We start from the raw sequence: 20090 nt of genomic DNA on the forward strand, positions 1-20090 counted from the left end.
AATCTGTGACAAAGGAGGCAAGAATATACAATAGAGAAAAGACAGTCTCTTCAATAAGTGGTGCTCAGATAACAGGACAGCTACATGGAAAATAATGAAGTGAGAACATTTTCTCACACCATATACAAAAATAAATTCAAAATGGATTAAAAATCTAAATGTTAAGACTGGAAACCATAAAACTCCTAGAAGAAAACATAGGCAGAACACTCTGACATAAATTGTAGCAACATTTTTTTTAAATCTGTCTGCTAAGACAAAGAAAACAAAAGCAAAAATAAACAAATGGGACCTAATTAAATTTAAAAGCTTTTGCACAGCAAAGGAAACCATTGACAAAACAAAAAGACAATCTACTGAATGGGAGAAAATATTTGTAAATGATATGACTAATAATGGGTTAATATCCAAAATATACAAGCAGCTCATACAACTCAATATCTAAAAAACAGGGCTTCGCTGGTGGCGCAGTGGTTAGGAATCCTGCCAATGCAGGGGACATGGGTTCGAGTCCTGGCCCGGGAAGATCCCACATGCCATGGAGCAACTGGACCTGTGTGCCACAACTACTGAGCCTGCACTCTAGAGCCCACGAGCCACAGCTACTGAACCTGTGTGCCACAACTACTGAAGCCTGCGTGCCTAGAGCCTGTGTTCCATAACAAGAGAAGCCACCTCAATGAGAAGCCTGAGCACCGCAACAAAGAGTAGTAGCCCCTGCTCTTCGCAACTAGAGAAAGCCCACACGCGGCAATGGAGACCCAACGCAGCCAAAAATAAATAAATAAAATAAATAAATTTTTTTAAAAAAAAATCTGATTAAAAGATGGGCAGAAGGCCTGAATAGACAGTTATCTAAAGAAGACATACAGATGACCAACAGATACATGAAAAGATGCCCAGCATCACTAATCATCAGAGAAATGCAAATCAGAACTACAATCAGGTATCACCTTACACCTGTCAGAATGGCTGTCATCAAAAAAGCCACAAATAATAAATGCTGATGAGGTTTTGCAGAAAAGCAAATCCTTGTACATTGTTGGTGGGAATGTAAATTGGTGCAGCCACTGTGAAAAACAGTATGGAAGTTCCTCAGAAAACTAAAACTAGAGCTACCATATGATCCAGTGATTCCACTCTTGGGTATATATCCAAAGAAAATGAAAATACTAATTTGAAAAGATATATGTACCCCAATGTTTGTAGCAGCATTATTTATAATAGCCAAAGTATGGAGGCAAACTAAGTGTCCATCAACAGATGAATGGATAAAGAAGATGTGACACATATATACAATGGAATACTACTCAGCCATAAAAAATGAAAATTTTGCCATTTGCAACAGCATGGATGGACCTGGAGGGTATTATGCTTAGTGAAAAAAGTCAGACAGAGACAGACAGATACAGTATTTTATCACTTATATGTGGGATCTAAAAAATACAACGAATGAATATAACAAAACAAAGAGACTCACAGATATAGAAGGAAGAGGGGAGGGACAAGATATAGTTAGGGCATTAAGAGGTTCAAACTACTATGTATAAAATAAGCTACAAGGATATATTGTAGTGCACAGGAAATATAGGCAATATTTTATCTTAAGTGTAAGTGGAGTGTAATCTATAAAATTTTTGAATCATTATGTACCTGAAACTAATATAATTATAAAAACTAATTATAGTAATTGTAAATCAACTATACCTCAATAAAAAAAGAACGAAAAAAGAGACTTAGTTTGAATATCACTTATCCCATGAAACTTGTGACCGTTCCCTCAGCAAGTGAGGGATAATGATTTTTTAAAGCAATAATATGTACCAGGCAAACTTCTAGGCACTTTACAAATGTTTTGTAGTTAGTCCTCACAATTATCATTTAAGATAGTTACTATTAACTCCTCTTTACGTATCCCGATTTGTACAGAGCTAGTTAGTAGAGGCGGGATTTGAATCCTGATCTCTATCATTCTAAAATTTTGTTTCCCACCTGATTATATTAATTCCCTGGTTACTTCCTCTTTTATATCACTTTTGTACTTTGTATATGCTGATCATTATCTTTATCATAATCATTATTAGTAAGGCCCATGTCTTGATAATCTCTTTATTCCCAGCACCCAATACAATCCTTGGTATATAACAGTTATTCAGAAAATGTTTGCTGAATACATACATACACGGTTAGATGGCTGGATTCTTAGTTGGTCTGTTCTACTTCGACCTCTTGTGCTCTTTGCTTAACTCATTACTGCCCTCTGGACACTCTTCTTGGCCAGTCGTACAGAACTCTTGCCAGTAAGTGCCTTTTAGGTCTTATTTCCCCTGTCTTTCCTGTCTTGCTGTAATTAACAGGCATGCCACATTGACGCCTGAGATACGACACTCTAAATGCTTTTGTTCTGGCTATAAGTCTGGGGTTTGTGTGCTGCAGATAAATGGCTCATCATTAGGAGTGAAGAAAACAGGCTCTTTCCAAAAATAAGTATCCTTACTTGAGGTGGTTTGACTAGGGAGCCTGAGAAAGTTAACATATATATCACGTGAATTTTTTTGGTCTTGTCTATGACATGCATGTTTTACATGAAAGAAACATGAACCAGTTATTGTTGGTTACATCATCTGCCAAAAATAGTGACCTTTTGTTGAATATGAGGATCTGAGTAATAATAAGGTTTATGACCAAGGCCTGTAGTTGTTGGAGACTGAGCAGAAACCCTTAGAGTTTGATAATATGGTTTATCACTGAAATAAATATTTGTGTCTATGCATCCTTTGAGATTCCTGAAAACGAAAAGTCTGGAATAGAACATAAGTTTGGGAGTGTAGTTATAACATCTTGTCTGATAGGGAAACTTTCAGAAGTAGGTGGAAATTTAGACTACAGGATTGGGGTCAGGCTTGGTATGGGGGTTTTGGTGTTTTGCTCTAGAATGAGAGCTTCAAGATAGAGTGAGGGTTGGGTTGTAGTGCAGTTTTTTGGCCAGGAGACTTCCTCAAGGATATTATTTGTTTACATGATAAACCACTGGCTCTCTTACTCTAGGCAATTATATTGCATATTATGTTTGTAGGTTCGAAAATACTGTTTCTATCAATCAGTGAATTATTTTCAATCAGTAATCCTTATTTAATAATGGAAGCCTTTACTGGATACAAGACGACAAGGTGAATAGAACATACTTCCTGCCCTGGAGGGACTCACAGTTAAGAGAAGTATCTTTTCTTGTTGTTTTCTGTTTTCTTAAATTAATATTACTTATACAGAAACTTCAAAACGGGGATCAGGGGCTTCCCTGGTGGCGCAGTGGTTGGGAGTCCACCTGCCGATGCAGGGGACACGGGTTCGTGCCCCGGTCTGGGAGGATCCCACATGCCGCGGAGCGGCTGGGCCCGTGAGCCATGGCCGCTGAGCCTGCGCGTCTGGAGCCTGTGCTCCGCAACGGGAGAGACCACAGCCACAACGGTGAGAGGCCCGCGTACCGCAAAAAAAAAAAACAAAAAACGGGGATCATGGAATCTGTTGTTGGTGTTTTGTTGCCGACTCTTTGGAGTTGTCAAGTTTTCAGACACCTGGCCACAAGACGAAGGTTGCCTGGATACCTCTAAATTGTGTTCCCAGTATTTGCAATGACCTTGGGGGTCAGAATGCCTTTTCTCATATGGTATGAAACATCTAGGTTGGAGCATTATATCACACTTTGCTTAGCTAACTAACTAGTTTCATGGAAGTTGCTGGCTTTGGACAGTTCCTCTCTTTCAATACTCCTGCGAATATTTGACATACAAGAAAGATCTCTGGCCACACGGTTTTACATTAATAGATCTTATTAATCCAAAATTATTAATTGGTGCTTGATAAATGAAGCTAGCATAACTTTCAGATTTGCCATCAAATTCTTAAACTTATTGATCTGTTGCTAATTGGATTAAGATTCCTTTTGTGTGTGAGAACATTTAAATTCTAGTCTCTTAGAAAATTTCAATTATGTAATAAACACAGTGTTAACAGTAGTCACCATGTTATATATTAGATCCTTGGACCTTTTTCATCTTATAACTGAAAGTTTGTATCTAATACATGAGATGGTGAATGTGTTAATTAATTTGATGAGGGGGAATCCTTTCGCATATACGTTTATCAAATTATCATGTTGTGTATTTTAAGTACCTTAAAATTTTATTTATCAATTTTTCCTCAGTAAAGTGGGAAAAGAGGAGTATTTTCTTTTAAGCCTCCTGGATGGAGCACTGCTGAGTGTTCATGCCACAGTTCTCTGAGTGGTTCTTCTTCTCTCCTAGAGTTTCTTGGCAATGTTGTGTTTTCTGGCTGCCTTAGCTACATGTGGGCCCATTTACTCACTCTTCACCTATTATCCTCTGATTTAATGAGTGGGAAGATAGACTTACTTCTGTTTTCTTACAGTGTCTTTTCTTTCTCACTTAATTTAGCTTTTTCCTTTCTAGCTGAGCACTACTCCTCCAGCCTGGCGCCTCATCCGCTTCCTCCTCCTCACTATCACCCTGTGCCTGTGGTAGAGCTTGGCTGCGCTGCTCTGTTAAAGGTGAAATTCAGATTGGCTGAGGTGAGTTTTGGGGCTGTAACCAGTTTGGCCTGCTCTGCGGTAGGAAAGCGGGATCCCCATTATAAAATTGAAACCTCCACAGTAGAGGTGAGGTCACCTATCACTTCGGTTCCTTTAAATGTCTGCTCCATCCACCTCAGTTGATCATTAGAAGGAGTGATTCATCTTTGTAGACTTTTAGGACTGGGAACCTCAAGACATCCTAGTCTATGCTTACATATCATCTATGGTTTCTTGCTAGCTGACCTTCCAACCTCTACCTGGACACTTGTAGTGATGGAGATAGTCTTTCCTTTTATCTTTGACAGTTCTAAATGTTAGGAAGTCCTTTGTATCAGCCTTAAATTCGCATGCAGGCTCTTTGAATCGTGCAGAACTCTTAATTCCCGTGCCTAACCCTCTTCACATCTATGAAGGGAACCCTGACATTCCCTTTGAGTTTTTCCTCCTCCACATGACCCCCTCCTTTCTTTGATAACTCTTCTGTACACCTGCCTATTTTTCTGCCTAAGTGATTTGTGATTCTGGCTCTTCCCCACAAAATGAACACTCAGAAATTTTCGTTGAGTGTCTATTATGTACAAGGATAATTCTGAGCTGGCATAAATGTCCCTGACTTCAGGTTGCTTATAATGTATCAATACATGGGGAAAAGATACTGGATAATAACAGGAAAGAATCAGGGAGAGGGTCTCTCCAGCCTCTTTTTTTTTTTTTTGCGGTATGTGGGCCTCTCACTGTTGTGGCCTCTCCCATTGTGGAGCACAGGATTCAGACGCGCAGGCTCAACTGCCATGGCTCACGGGCCCAGCCGCTCCGCGGCATGTGGGATCCTCCCGGACCGGGACATGAACCCGTGTCCCCTGCATCAGCAGGCGCCACCAGGGAAGCCCTCTCCAGCCTCTTTAAGCCAAACTTTCTCGGTAAAATCTCTGTTCTTACCTTAAACTGTCAGGATGGGGACCACATTTAAGATTGTCCCTTCAGATTAGAGCTTAATCAGTGAGGAATATTATGCAAATTAAAATTTAAAAACTGATAGCACGCATTAGCTGTTAAACATTTTTTAAATGTAATGTAAAATTTAAACATACTGTAGATCCTTTCATAAGACAACACAGACCTAATCATGACCTTAATGGAAATAGTAAACAAGTGCTCGTCTCATTTAAAATTAACAACACTATGATCTAGAAAGCTCATTTGGCCCCTATTTCGGTTCTGTAAGCATGTTATGAAAACAAGTAGTTGAAAAGTGAATATACAGTCATTCTGCTTGGTCTGCATCGTCAGACAATCCATAAGGTTTTTTTCTTCACTTGAATAGAACACATTTTTTACTGAATTGACTGACGGTTAGGTTCCTTGTAGACACAGTCTTAGCAAAGAAAACTAAAAAATTGCTTTTGGGGAAGAAAATTGTAGCTAGTTATATCTCATAAAACCATTCTTGTGTTCATTTTCTTGAGGAAATTACTGTAAGTGTATCTTAGAGGGCCAGTGCATAAGAGACCTTTTTATGCTTAAATGAAAGCTCAGAGAGTTTCCATATCAGAGTTGTTCCATTGACTTGTCTTACTCCTGAAAATAAAATGAAAACCTTAGCCAAAGGAGAGCTCACATGTTAGTTAAGCATTGACATGATTTGACCTTATTTTATTTATTTGCATATGTTTAATACCTATGCATGTCCAGTCTTTGGAGACACAAAGAAACACTATTATGTTAGAAGTTTCTTTGGTTTTCTGATATATTTTTTATATCAAAAGTCCTGTTTAAATGTAATTCCATGATTCTATAGAAGAAGAGCTATTCATCTTTGTGTTTACATAAAGATATGCTAAGTTTGCAATACCTGATTCATTTTATGCCCCTAAAATATGAATGACATCATTTGGCCTGCTCGACAGTAGATTTATTTTAGTAACAAATCTTTCAGATAAATTCATAAATGAAAAAGAAAGAAATGTGAGTAAACGTTTGTTCTATTTTGGTTTTTAAGCTAAAATAATTGGAATTCAGCCAGCCAAAAAGAAATTAAATTCGAAATCCAATCCTTGTCAAGAAATTTTGCATGCAGCTATTCAACCTATTGTTTTAGACCTGCTGGGGTAAGAGAGTAGAACATTACGCTGGCAAATGTAATAGTAAGTTGGAGAGTAGAAATGTAGCTTGTCAGTGAGTACCAGGAACTCCTATGCTTTCTGAATATAGCTACCAAATACTTCTAGGGCAATGGATATGTCAGAAACTGAAGCAAGAAAGTACTCGTCAGAGGGCGGAGTCAAGATGGCATATTAGGAGGATGCGGAATTCGCGTCTCCTCACAACTAGGGCACCTACCAGGCACTGGTGGGGTACCACGGACACCTAAGGGGACAGGAGGAAACCCCAGTGACCGGGTAGGATGTGGGGTGTGGGGGAAGTGAAGGGGGAGGAGAAGTGGGGGCGGGACGGGACTGGCGCCCCTGAGGGGCGGCTGGGGGAGGGGAAGGGATCCCACGCCCCAAGGGGGAAATTGGGTAACCACTGGGAGGGCAGAGGATCAAAAGGGAACGTGGCCAGGTTTCCCCTGACCACCTAGCCCCCTTCAGCCACGCGCGTCCTGAGGGAGTGGGAGGGAGTGAGGGGGGAGCAAAAGTAAAGGGTGGACCTCTGGGACAGCACCCCTGAGGGGTGCTGGGGGAGGGGAGGAGTTCCTATGGCCAGCGGGACCCACCCACGGTTAGGGGCCTAGTGAAGTAGGGGGAGACCCAGGGGGAGACGGTGCAGGAGGGGCGCAGAGGAACGGAAGGGAATGGGCCAGTGCTTTCCCTGTCCACTTAGGCACCGGGGAGCCTGTTGGGCTCCCGGACCTAATCCTCTGCCCTCAGAGCCTCCCTCCTGCCGTGCAGAGCCCAAGCCCTGCCCCTACGCCCTCACCCAGGGCCCTACCTCCAAACTCCGGAACTCCACACTCCAGAGGCCCTCCTTTCCACATGCTGCCTCTCCCCTTCCTCACAGGTCCAAGGCAGAGGCCCGGCTCCATGCTTCAATGTTGCCCCGCCTAGGCCCCGCCCCCAAGGCCTTTTCGGCTGCGTGGGTCCTGAGCCTAGGCCCCGCCCCAAGCTCAAATATCAACCCCCCGACCGGCCTAGGTCCCACCCCACCCTAAACCCTGCCCCTGCCTAAGTTCCACCCCCCCCAGCCTAAACTCCACCCCTGTAGCTAAGACTTTTTTTTTCTTTCTATTTTCCTCTTAGATTGGGGTTCTATCTTGATTCATTGTTGTTGATTCATTTATATTTTTATTTTTCCTAATAAATTTTTATTTTTATAATTTTGTTTTATTCATTATGCTTTGTTATTGTTCTCTCCTTTTGGCTTGTTCCCCCACTCCCCCCCCGCTTTTTCTTTTCTTTTTTCTGTTGTGGTTTTATTTTACCTTGTTGCAGTTGTTTTAATTATACTTTTACTTTTCCTAATATATTCTTTATCTTTCAACTTTTATTTGTTTTTTACTCTTTGATATTGTACTGCTCCTTTTTTCTTTTCTTTTCTTTTCTTTTTTTTCCATGCCATGCAGCTTCTGGGGTCTTGGTTCCCAGGCCGGAGGTTGGACCTGAGCTCCTATGGTGGGGGCTCTGAGTCCAAACTGCTGGACTAACAGAGAACCTCAGACCCCAGGGAATATTAATTGGAGTGAGGCCTCCCAGAGGTCCTAATCTCAGCACCAAGACCCAGCTCTATCCAACTGCCTGCAAACTCCAGTGCTGGGCGGCTCAGGCCAAACAACCAGTAAGGCAGGGATACAGGCCCACCCATCAAAAAAATAAATAAATAAATGACAAAAAAATATGTTACAGATGAAGGAGCAAGGTAATGCCTACAAGACCAAATAAATGAAGATGAAAGAGGCAACATACCTGAAAAACAATTCAGAATGATAGTAAAGGTGATCCAAAATCTCGGAAGCAGAATGGAGAAAATAAAAGAAACATTTAACAAGGATCTAGAAGAACTAAAGAGCAAACAAACAGTGATGAACAACACAATAACTGAAATTAAAAATATTCTAGAAGGGGGCTTCCCTGGTGGCACAGTGGTTGCGAGTCCGCCTGCCGATGCAGGGGACACGGGTTCATGCCCTGGTCCGGGAGGATCCCACATGCTGTGGAGTGGCTGGGCCCGTGAGCCATGGCCGCTGGGCCTGCACGTCTGGAGCCTGTGCTCCGCAACGGGAGAGGCCACAACAGTGAGAGGCCCACATACCAAAAAAAAAAAAAATTCTGGAAGGAATCAATAACAGAAAAACTGAGGCAAAGGATGGATAAGTGAGCTGGAAGATAAAATGGTGGAAATAACTGCCAGGGAGCAGAATAAAGGAAAAAGAATGAAAAAAATTGAGGACAGTCTCAGAGACCTCTGAGATGACATTAAACACACCATAATTCAAGTTATAGGGGTCCCAGGAGAAGAAGAGAAAAAGAAAGAGTCTGAGAAAATATTTGAAGAGATTATAGTCGAAAACTGCCTTAACATGGGAAAGGAAATACTCAGTGAAGTCTAGGAAGTGCAGAAAGTCCCATACAGGGTAAACCCAAAGAGAAACATGCCGAGATTCATATAATCGAACTATCAAAAATTAAATACCAGAAAAAATATTAAAAGCAGCAAAGGAAAAGCAATAAATAATGTACAAGGGAAACCCCATAAGATTAACAGCTGATTTTTCAGCAAAAACTCTGCAAGCCAGAAGGGAGTGGCAGGACATATTTAAAGTGAGGAAAGGGAAGAACCTACAACCAAGATTACTCTACCCAGCAAGGATCTCATTCAGATTTGATGGAGAAATTAAAACCTTTACAAACAAGCAAAAGTTAAGAGAATTCAGCACCACCAAACCAGCTTTACAACAAATGCTAAAGGAACTTCTCTAGGCAGGAAACACAAGAGAAGTAAAAGACCTACAAAAACAAACCCAAAACTATTCAGAAAATGGTAATAGCAACATACATATCGATAATTACCTTAAATGTAAATGGATTAAACGCTCCAACCAAAAGACATAGACTGGCTGAATGGATACAAAAACAAGACCCATATATATGCTGTCTACAAGAGACCCACTTCAGACCTAGGGACACATACAGACTGAAAGTGAGGGGATGGAAAAAGATATTCCATGCAAATGGAAATCAAAAGAAAGCTCGAGGGCTTTCCTGGTGGCGCAGTGGTTGACAGTCTGCCTGCCGATGCATGGGACACAGATTCGTGCCCCGGTCTGGGAAGATCCCGCATGCCGTGGAGCGGCTAGGCCCGTGACCCATGGCTGCTGAGCCTGTGCGTCTGGAGCCTGTGCTTCACAACAGGAGAGGCCACGACAGTGAGAGGCCTGTGTACCGCAAAAAAAAAAAAAGAAAGCTTGAGTAGCAATACTCATATCTGATAAAATAGACTTTAAAGTAAAGAATGTTACAAGAGGGCTTCCCTGGTGGCACAGTGGTTGAGGGTCCACCTGCCGATGCAGGGGACGCGGGTTCATGCCCTGGTCCGGGAGGATCCCCCATGCTGTGGAGTGGCTGGGCCCATGAGCCATGGCCGCTGGGCCTGTGCGTCCGGAGCCTGTGCTTCGCAACGTGAGAGGCCCGCGTACCGCAAAAAAAAAAAAAAAAAAATGTTACAAGAGACAAAGAAGGACACTACATAATGATCAAGGGCTCAATCCAAGAAGAAGATACAACAATTGTAAATATTTATCCACCCAACATAGGAACACCTCAATATATAAGGCAAATGTTAGCAGCCATAAAAGGGGAAATTGACAGTAACACAATCATAGTAGGGGAGTTTAACACCCCACTTTCACCAATAGACAGATCATCCAAAATGAAAATAAATAAGGAAACACAAGCTTTAAATGACACGTTAAAAAAGATGGACTTAATTCATATTTATAGGACATTCCATCCAAAAACAACAGAATACACTTTCTTCTCAAGTGCTCATGGAACATTCTCCAGGGAAGATAATATCTTGCGTCACAAATCAAGCCTTGGTAAATTTAAGAAAATTGAAATCATATCAAGTATCTTTTCCATCCACAATGCTAGGAGACTAAATATCAATTACAGGAAAAAATCTGTAAACCATACAAACACATGGAAGCTAAACAATACACTACTAAATAACCAAGAGATCACTGAAGAAATCAAAAAATACCTAGAAACAAATGACAATGAAAACAGGACGACCCAAAACCTGTGGGATGCAGCAAAAGCTGTTCTAAGAGGGAAGTTTATAGCAATACAATCCTATCTCAAGAAACAAGAAAAATCTCAAATAAACAACCTAACTTTACACCTAAAGCAATTAGAGAAAGAAGAACAAAATCCCCCAAAATTAGCAGAAGGAAAGAAATCTTAAACATCATATCAGAAATAAATGAAAAAGAAATGAAGGAAACAATAGCAAAGATCAATAAAACTAAAAGCTGGTTCTTTGAGAATATAAACAAAATTGATAAACCATTAGCCAGACTCACCAAGAAAAAAAGGGAGAAGAATCAAATCAACAGAATTAGAAATGAAAAAGGAGAAGTAACAACTGACACTGCAGAAATACAAAGGATCATGAGAGATTACTACAAGCAACTATATGCCAATAAAATGGACAACCTGGAAGAAATGGACAAATTCTTAGAAAAGCACAACCTTCTGAGACTGAACCAGGAAGAAATAGAAAATATAAACAATCACAAGCACTGAAATTGAGACTGTGATTAAAAATCTTCCAACAAACAAAAGCCCAGGACCAGATGGCTTCACAGGCGAATTCTATCAAACATTTAGAGAAGAACTAACACCTATCCTTCTCAAATGCTTCCAAAATATAGTAGAGGGAAGAACACTCCTAAACTCATTCTATGAGACCACCATCACCCTGATACCAAAACCAGACAAAGATGTCACCAGAAAAGAAAACCTCAGGCCAATATCACTGATGAACATAGATGCGAAAATCCTGAACAAAATAGTAGCAAACAGAATCCAACAGCACATTAAAAGGATCATACGCATGACCAGGTGGAGTTTATCCCAGGAATGCAAGGATTCTTCAGTGTATACAAATCAATCAATGTGATATACCGTATTAACAAATTGAAGGATAAAAACCATATGATCATCTCAATAGATGCAGAAAAAGCTTTTGACAAAATTCAACACCCATTTATGATAAAAACTTTCCAGAAAGTAGGCACAGAGGGAACCTACCTGAACATAATAAAGGCCATATATGACACACCCACAGCCAACATCGTTCTCAATGGTGAAAAACTGAAACCATTTCTTCTTAGACCAGCAACAAGACAAGGTTGCCCACTCTCACCACTATTATTCAACATAGTGTTGGAAGTTTTAGCCACAGCAATCAGAGAAGAAAAAGAAATAAAAGGAATACAAATAGGAAAAGAAGAAGTAAAACTGTCACTGTCTGCAGATGACATGATACTATACATAGAGAATCCTAAAGATGCCACCAGAAAACTACTAGAGCTAATCAATGAATTCGGTGAAGTTGCAGGATACAAAATTAATGCACAGAAATCTCTTGCATTCCTATACACTAATGATGAAAAATTTGAAAGAGAAATCAAGGAAACACTTCCATGTACCATTGCAACAAAAAGAATAAAATACCTAGGAATTAACCTACCTAGGGAGACAAAAGACCTGTATGCAGGAAACTATAAGACACTGATGAAAGAAATTGAAGATGATACAAACAGATGGAGAGATATACCATGTTCTTGGATTGGAAGAATCAATATTGTGAAAATGACTATACTACCCAAAGCAATCTACAGATTCAATGTAATCCCTATCAAATTACCAATGGCATTTTTTACAGAACTAGGACAAAAAATCTTAAAATTTGTATGGAGACACAAAAGACCCCACATAGCCAAACCAGGGAAAAAAACAGCTGGAGGAATCAGACTCCCTGACTTCAGACTATACTATAAAGCTACAGTAATCAAGACAAGGTGCTGGCGCAAAAACAGAAATATAGATTGATGGAACAGGATAGAAAGCCCAGAGATAAACCCATGCACCTGTGGTCAACTAATCTATGACAAAGGAGTCAAGGTTATACAATGGAGAAAAGACAGTCTCTTCAAGTGGTGCTGGGAAAACTGGACAGCTAGATGTAAAAGAATGAAATTAGAACACTCCCTAACACCATACACAAAAATAAACTCAAAATGGATTGAAGACCTAAATGTAAGGCCAGACACTATAAAACTCTTAGAGGAAAACATGGGCAGAATACTTTTTGACATAAATCACAGCAAGATCTTTTTTGATCCACCTCCTAGACTAATGGAAGTAAAAACAAAAATAAACAAATGGGACCTAATGGAACTTAAAAGCTTTTGCAAAGCAAAGGAAACTACAAACAAGACGAAAAGACAACCCTCAGAATGGGAGAAAATATTTGCAAAGAAATCAACAGACAAAGGATTAATCTCCAAAATATATAAACAGCTCATGCAGCTCAATATTAATAAAACAAACAACCCAATCCAAAAATGGGCAGAAGCCCTAAATAGACGTTTCTCTAAAGAAGATATACAGATTGCCAGCAAACACATGAAAGGATGCTCAACATCACTAATCATTAGAGAAATGCAAATGAAAACTACAATGAAGTATCACCTCACACCAGTCAGAATGGCCATTATCCCAAAATTTACAAACAATAAATGATGGAGAGGGTGTGGAGAAAAGGGAACCCTCTTGCAGTGTTGGTGGGAATGTAAATTGATACAGCTGCTATGGAGAACAATATGGAGGTTCCTTAAAAAACTAAAAATAGAACTACCATATGACCTAGCAATCCCACTACTGGGCATATACCCTGGGCATATACCCTGGGCATAATTGAAAAAGAGTCATTTACCACAGTGTTCATTGCAGCACTATTTACAATAACCAGGACGTGGAAGCAACTTAAGTGTCCATCAACAGATGAATGGATGAAGAAGATGGGGCACATATATACAATGGAATATTATTCAGCCATAAAAATAAACAAAATTGAGTTATTTGTAGTGAGGTGGATAGACGTAGAGTCTGTCATACAGAGTGAAGTAAGTCAGAAAGAGAAAAACAAATACCATATGCTAACACATATATATGGAATCAGAAAAAAAAAGTTCTGATGAACCCAGGGGCGAGGCCAGGGATAAAGATGCTGATGTAGAGAATGGACTTGAGGACACGGGGAAGGGGAAGTTTAAGTTGGGACGAAGTGAGAAAGTAGCATTGACATATATACACTACCAAATGTAAAATAGATGGCTAGTGGGAAGCAGCTGCATTGCACAGGGGTATCAGCTTGGTGCTTTGTGGCCACCTGGAGGGGTGGGATAGGGAGGGTGGGAGGGAGACGCAAGGGGGAGGGAATATGGGGATATATGCATACATATGGCTGATTCACTTTGTTGTACAGCGGAAAGTAGAACAACATTGTGAAGCAATTATACTCCAATAAAGATGTTAAAAAATAATAAAATGGACAGTATAAAAAAAAAAGTACTCGGCAGTCTGTGTCAATGTCAGTGATACAGTGATAATATGACTTAGTGAGAAATTGAGAGAAAAACTAAAGGAAATGCTTTCTGAACAGAGCTAAGAAAAAGATAACTATTTTTTGATGTTTTTAATAAAGTTTTTTTTCTGTTTTTAATAAAGTTTTCTTTCAAGTACAACTTTGCTTTCATTCTGTAAGGTTCATGGTCAAAAGTCACATGGCCATCTGCAAGCTGCAAGGGATGCTAGGAAATGGAGGATTTTAATTAGCATACTGCTGTCCCAGACAAAAATGAGGATTCCGTTAATAAGGAAGAATGGGGGAATAAACATTGGATAAACTACTAGCAGTATCTTTCATAAAATCCTAAAGGCCTGGGAGGTTTTCCTGTAGATTCCCATGCTATACAGATTGTTACAAAGCATTGCGAGATGGAAAGATACCCAATTTATTTTATAAAGCTGCCAGGATCTTGTATCAAAACCTGACAAAGATGAGTGAAAAGGAAAATTATAGACCAGTTTAACTTATGAATATAACTGTGAAAAGTCAAGATACAAACATTTCAACTTCTCAGCACATTGAAAGAATCATCCATCATGATCATGTAGGGTTCATACTATAAATGTAAGAATGCTTTAATATTAGGAAAGCTTTTAATACAATACAGCATATCAAAAGATCTAATAAGAAAAAATATGGTAATCGCAATAGATAAAGATTTGATCAACATTAGCCCTTGTTTCTGATTAGAAAATCAGTCTTAGACAATTAAAACTAGAAATATATTTCTTTAATGAAATAAAGATATCTAACTCCTATTCTGGTCAAGTTTATTCCAGTACAAAGAACAAAGGTATAGTCCATATACCCCAGCCTTATCAATCTATGACTTCAAAATACACTTTTAAGTAATACCTGAAGTAGGATGGCACAAAACCATAACGATGTACTCCCAGTTCCTTCTGGAAGTGTCTCAAAGTATTCTCTTTCATGTGCTGCAGAACACATCCCCCTCCTTCCTCAGCTCACATCTCTCTGACTTGCCACCATACAGCTGCAGTAACTCTAGTTAGGTAGAATGATGGGCGTACCTGTTCTTCACTCAGGGGAAAATAGTACCCACTCGTTCCTATTTTTCTGTTTGAGAATAAAAATGAGGATACTTCTAATATTGCCTTTGAACTTCTAGAATTAGATAGTTTTATAAAATCAAATTATCTACTCCTTTGTAAAGTGTGTGATATGGCTTTGCTCTGATAATAAGTAGACTAAGGCTTATTAACTTCTGAAGCCACAGTAGTGTACGTTTTATATCAGTATTTTTAAGTCTTTTTTCTTTTTACCACAACCCACACTAAGAAATACATTTTAAACTGTGACCAAGTGTACACACACGCACACACACACATTCTGTACATTCATATCTATAATTTTTTTTAAGTTTCACAAAACTTACCAAGGATCTATGCAAAATACTCTCATATATATCTATTCTATTCTACTTCATTAAAAAAATTGATATCAACCCACCAAATTTCCTTAGACCATGCTTTTTTAACAGTTTTATGATTCTGTACAGAGGGTGATTCTTTTGACTCTTAAGTAAATAAAATGTCTGGAGTTCAAGAATTCAATTTTGGAAGATGAGAATGTATTGGTTTTTAGAAATATGTTCTAATTTTGTTGTAAATATTAACTTTCATGTATAGGCAGGATGCTTTTGGTGCTAGTTGCTAGTTTTTCTTTGATTTCTAGGAGGGTGATTGGATAAGAAAGAATTTTCTAAATGGTGATTTCTTTTCTACCTGCAGCTCTCATGTGTGACTGTAACTCTAGTGCATCGTTAACCTAAGGACCTCACCACTTGGAAGTTACAGTTTTCGTCATCAGCTTACCTTATCCTTTTGGTCTGGTTGTTTTCCTCAAACACTGGAAACATCTTTCTTTCAAGTTGCTTTTGTTGAAGAGTTAGGCAAATGGCTGATAGCAGCTGTGGTAAAAAATCCACAAAATGCCCCAACTGTTCATCTGCTTCTCAGAGAAATGTGCTTTGTTTATGTTCTTGTAAAACAAAGCTTTCTCCAATGTCAGTGGTGGAAATGTCACAGACATCGAGCACTGGTAGTTCAGAATTTACAGTTTCACCAGAGAGAAAAAAAGAAAGACAAGCCAGCAAAGATAGTACCTCTGGAAAAGATTTGGTAAATATTGAAGATTCAACACAAGTGGATGTCCCATTCCCTGATCCCATCCCTAGATTCATCCATATCCCATGGACCCTTGTCAGCCAATTCATTGCCTTCTTAACTATTAAAGTAACATTTCTTTCTTACATAAGAGGTGAGAAAAGTTGGTTGGTAATTTCTTTTATGCTCTTTCCAACGACTGCCCAAATTAATGATTTCTCAGGATTATGAATAATTCAGAATGTTATTCCAGCTTCTTTTTTAAAAAATGGTTTATATGGAAATGAATTGGTTTTCAAATTGAATTCAATCTGAATTTGGGGGCATTTTCTTCAACTGATGCAGAATGAGATTTATGGTTGTGGTTAAATATAGGGTGGTTATTACTTAAGACAGTTCCTGGTTATCTAGATGGAATATCAAGTATACCTTACAAAATTGACTTGCATTAGTTATGATCTATGACTACCCAGTTGGACAGGTTTTGGTATATTCGCCTTTATAGAGGAGAGGCACTATGGAAGATTGTCATTGATATAGCACAACTTTGGAGACAGAGAGCAGTAAGTTTAAGAAAAGTTAGGTTCTCAGCCCTCAAGTTTGTACCCTTTTCACATTTTCACCCTAAACTGTTATTTCTGATTTGTATTATGGTATAGTTTTTTCCATATAGGTGTCTCTGAGTGAATTATTGCTATGTTATCTTCATTCAAAGCATATTTTGTGAATGTCTGGCCAGTAATTTTTTGTGTATAACCTATTTGAGATGACTGTTATGTCTTGAAACAAGGGTGATTGAGAAAGCTGTGAAGTTGCTTTCTTTTGTGGTGTTAAAGATTTTAAGTCCTGATTTATCTTCTATGCAAGTCATCATGTAGACTTGCCTGGATAGAGGAGATTAGATTGAATAACTTCTTAAGGCCTCTTTTAGCCTAATGAGTGAATGAATTATATAGGGCTTAGAATTTGAAAAAAACAGTAAACTGTCTTGTACACAATAAATATCTTGACACACATTAAAGATTTGTCAGATTATTATATCTTAAAGTTAATATTAAAATTTCTTTTTGGTCCAAGCCCTCAGAAACCTCAAGTGTAGAGAGAAAATCGTCTCAACAACAGTGGGGTCGAGGCAACTTTACAGAAGGAAAAGTTCCTCACATAAGGATGGACACTGGAGCTGCTATTCAGGTATATAGAGAGCAAACTGAAGCTACTAGAAATTTTCCAGTTTCTTCTAAGTCAGTGTTAATGGCAAAAATGATTTAAAAGTAAGTCTCTAAGGAAAGGAAAGAGGAAACTTACCATTTTTAAGTATGTCAAAGTCTTTACTAAAGAAAATGCAGATTAATTATTTTTTCTGTTCATAGAGGTGCAAATGGACTTTAATAATTAAAGTGGAGAGCATTTTTATTAGACAAAATGAGAACATTTTGGTCTCCAGGTCTTGCCTGTTGCTGAGGGCAGTTGTGGAGTCTTTGTATAGACCTATTCAGGATGCAGACAGAGACCGGGTGACTTAGATGGTTTGGCTGTTCACTTCTTTGATGACCAGTAGTGAGGCTAGAATTTCCCTCATGGACCCCTCCATATTTTTCCAGCCTGTGACTGAGTGAATACCAGTATTATTCTTCCCAGGATTCTAATTCTTATATACAAATATGACTTAAATATTAGTACCATTTTAGAAATTAAAATGTGTTCCTTTAACACCAGATTAAAGGAACTGCAACAAGAACAACAAGAAGAAAATTGTGTTAATGTTAAATAACTTTAAAAAATTACTTTAAGAAATATTTGGCAATTTACTTGAAGAGATCAGAAAAACTTTCTGAGAACTTCTGACCTGAAAAGTTTAAATCTTCCCCTGTAAACAAAAGACCTGAATTTTTAAAAAATCCACAAATTTACTGAGTTTTAAATTTAACCATAAGAGCTTTTATAAAAGCAAAATGTATGTGTTTTGAAAAATTAGGAAAATATAGATAGAAAAGTGAAGAAGATAAAAATCATGAGCCAGACATAACCAATTTTAACATTTATTGTCTTTACTTCATTTTTCTAGGCATGTATAAGTCTTACCCTATTTTTTGTTTTTGTTTTTTTCCTGGTTTAAATTGTAAAATATTTCAAATATACACATATTTTTAAGAAATAACATTAAATGGTATAGTGGAAGTTTCTCTTCCCCTATTAAATAGACAGGCTCATTTTAAAGATATCAAACATTTCAGAAGAGTATAAAAAAGGAAGCTACAGTCATCCAAAGTTCTACTACCTAATGATAACTATTCTTAATATTTAGATGAACAACTTTCCAGACATCAATGTAAGCATCTCCACATATACAGATTTTTCGTAATGGGATCATATCATGCATGCTTTCACACTCTATACTATATCATGGACTTCTTATATGTCAGTAAAAAGAGATCTACGTTACCATTGTAATAGCATCCTCTTAAAATTATTACAAACAAGAAGTCATTTTCTCCTTATTGTCATCACTATGTAATGATGCCAAAGCAGTTAGTTGAAGAAGAAAATTAATTTATAAACAACTAGTTGGGCAGTTGGACTATTTTTCTACCCATTCTTCATTTTAAAAATCCTATAAGCAGTATTAAAATACTGTGTCCAAATTGTGGTTCTATATGTCTAGAGATGAAATGAGAGGTTAATTTTTAAAGGACAAGAAAAGTTGGGGAAGTGGTTAGGGATTATTGAGATTATTTTGTTCTGTGGGAATAAAAGGTTTAAGTGGAGATTTAACTCATTTTACATAGTGTATAGTTGGGAGTTGCAGGTACATATAATAAAATGTTTTGTCTTATTTTAATCATCTTAGTTTTTTTACTTTGATTCTCACTATCAAGTGGTAATGGGAAGAGGGAAAAGCCAAAGTAATTATAAGTCATCAGAAGGCAGTGTCCTGAGGACAATCGCCTGGACAGGATGTGCCCTGCCTGAGTGGGAGTCACCATTCACAACATTCAATACCTCAGATCTGGAGCTCCTTCTCCAGGGTTCAACTCCATGTACCCAGTCTCTCACTTCTCTCAAATATGCATATGTATAGAAGGTTCCAGACTGGCTGGCTTGCTGACTAGATTGATTTATTGATTCAGTTCATTTATCAGCTCACTCATTCATTCCACATTTGCACTGCTGTTCCTTTGAAATGCCTTCCTTGCTGTGATTGGATTAGAGAAAAATATTCTCAGTTATTTTTTTTTGCCTTTGTTCCCTCACATGCCTATCTCAGAAGCCATGTCTTTCATAACGTTTTCCCTTATTCTCCCAGTATTTTAGCTCTGGTCTCTGGCCCCAGTGTCATTTTGTATTTTTTTTTAACTTAAGATTTTATGACTTAAGTAATAATCTTGTCTTTTGAGTAGACTACAAATTATGAGAAAACAGTAATTATGTTTTATTCATCTTTGTAACCCCCAAAGTATGTATCACAAGGAAATATCCAAGGAAAATCTAACATGTTGAAGCTGAACATTTTTCTTTTCTTTTCCTTTTCTTCTCTTCTCTTCTCTTCTTTCTTTTCCTTTCTGTCTCTCCCCTTCCCTCCCTCTGTCTCTTTTTTCTTTCCGTTTCCTTCTTTCCTTTCTTCCTCCCTTCCCCTTCTCTCCCCTCCCTTCCCTTCTTCCTTCTCCCTTTTCCTCCCATGCACTAAGCATGAATATTTTGCCTACAAGGTTTCAGGCAGGCTTTTTAAAGGATACAAA

At 38.4% G+C, this 20090-nt stretch overlaps 1 protein-coding gene across 1 annotated transcript in view; it reads left to right on the forward strand.

The window, feature by feature from the left end:
• Positions 1-20090, forward strand: part of STK33 (serine/threonine kinase 33) — a 178240-nt gene that overhangs the window by 85939 nt on the left and 72211 nt on the right. The window contains exons 3-5 of the mRNA XM_033404568.2: positions 6820-6990; positions 15979-16368; positions 17431-17544. Of these exons, the coding sequence (XP_033260459.1) occupies positions 16144-16368; positions 17431-17544 (339 nt within the window). The 5' untranslated portion in view covers positions 6820-6990; positions 15979-16143. The remainder of the gene's footprint in view (positions 1-6819; positions 6991-15978; positions 16369-17430; positions 17545-20090) is intronic.

The sequence above is a fragment of the Orcinus orca genome, chromosome 8 (genome assembly GCF_937001465.1).
Source record: "Orcinus orca chromosome 8, mOrcOrc1.1, whole genome shotgun sequence".
Classification (NCBI taxonomy): Eukaryota; Metazoa; Chordata; class Mammalia; order Artiodactyla; family Delphinidae; genus Orcinus; species Orcinus orca.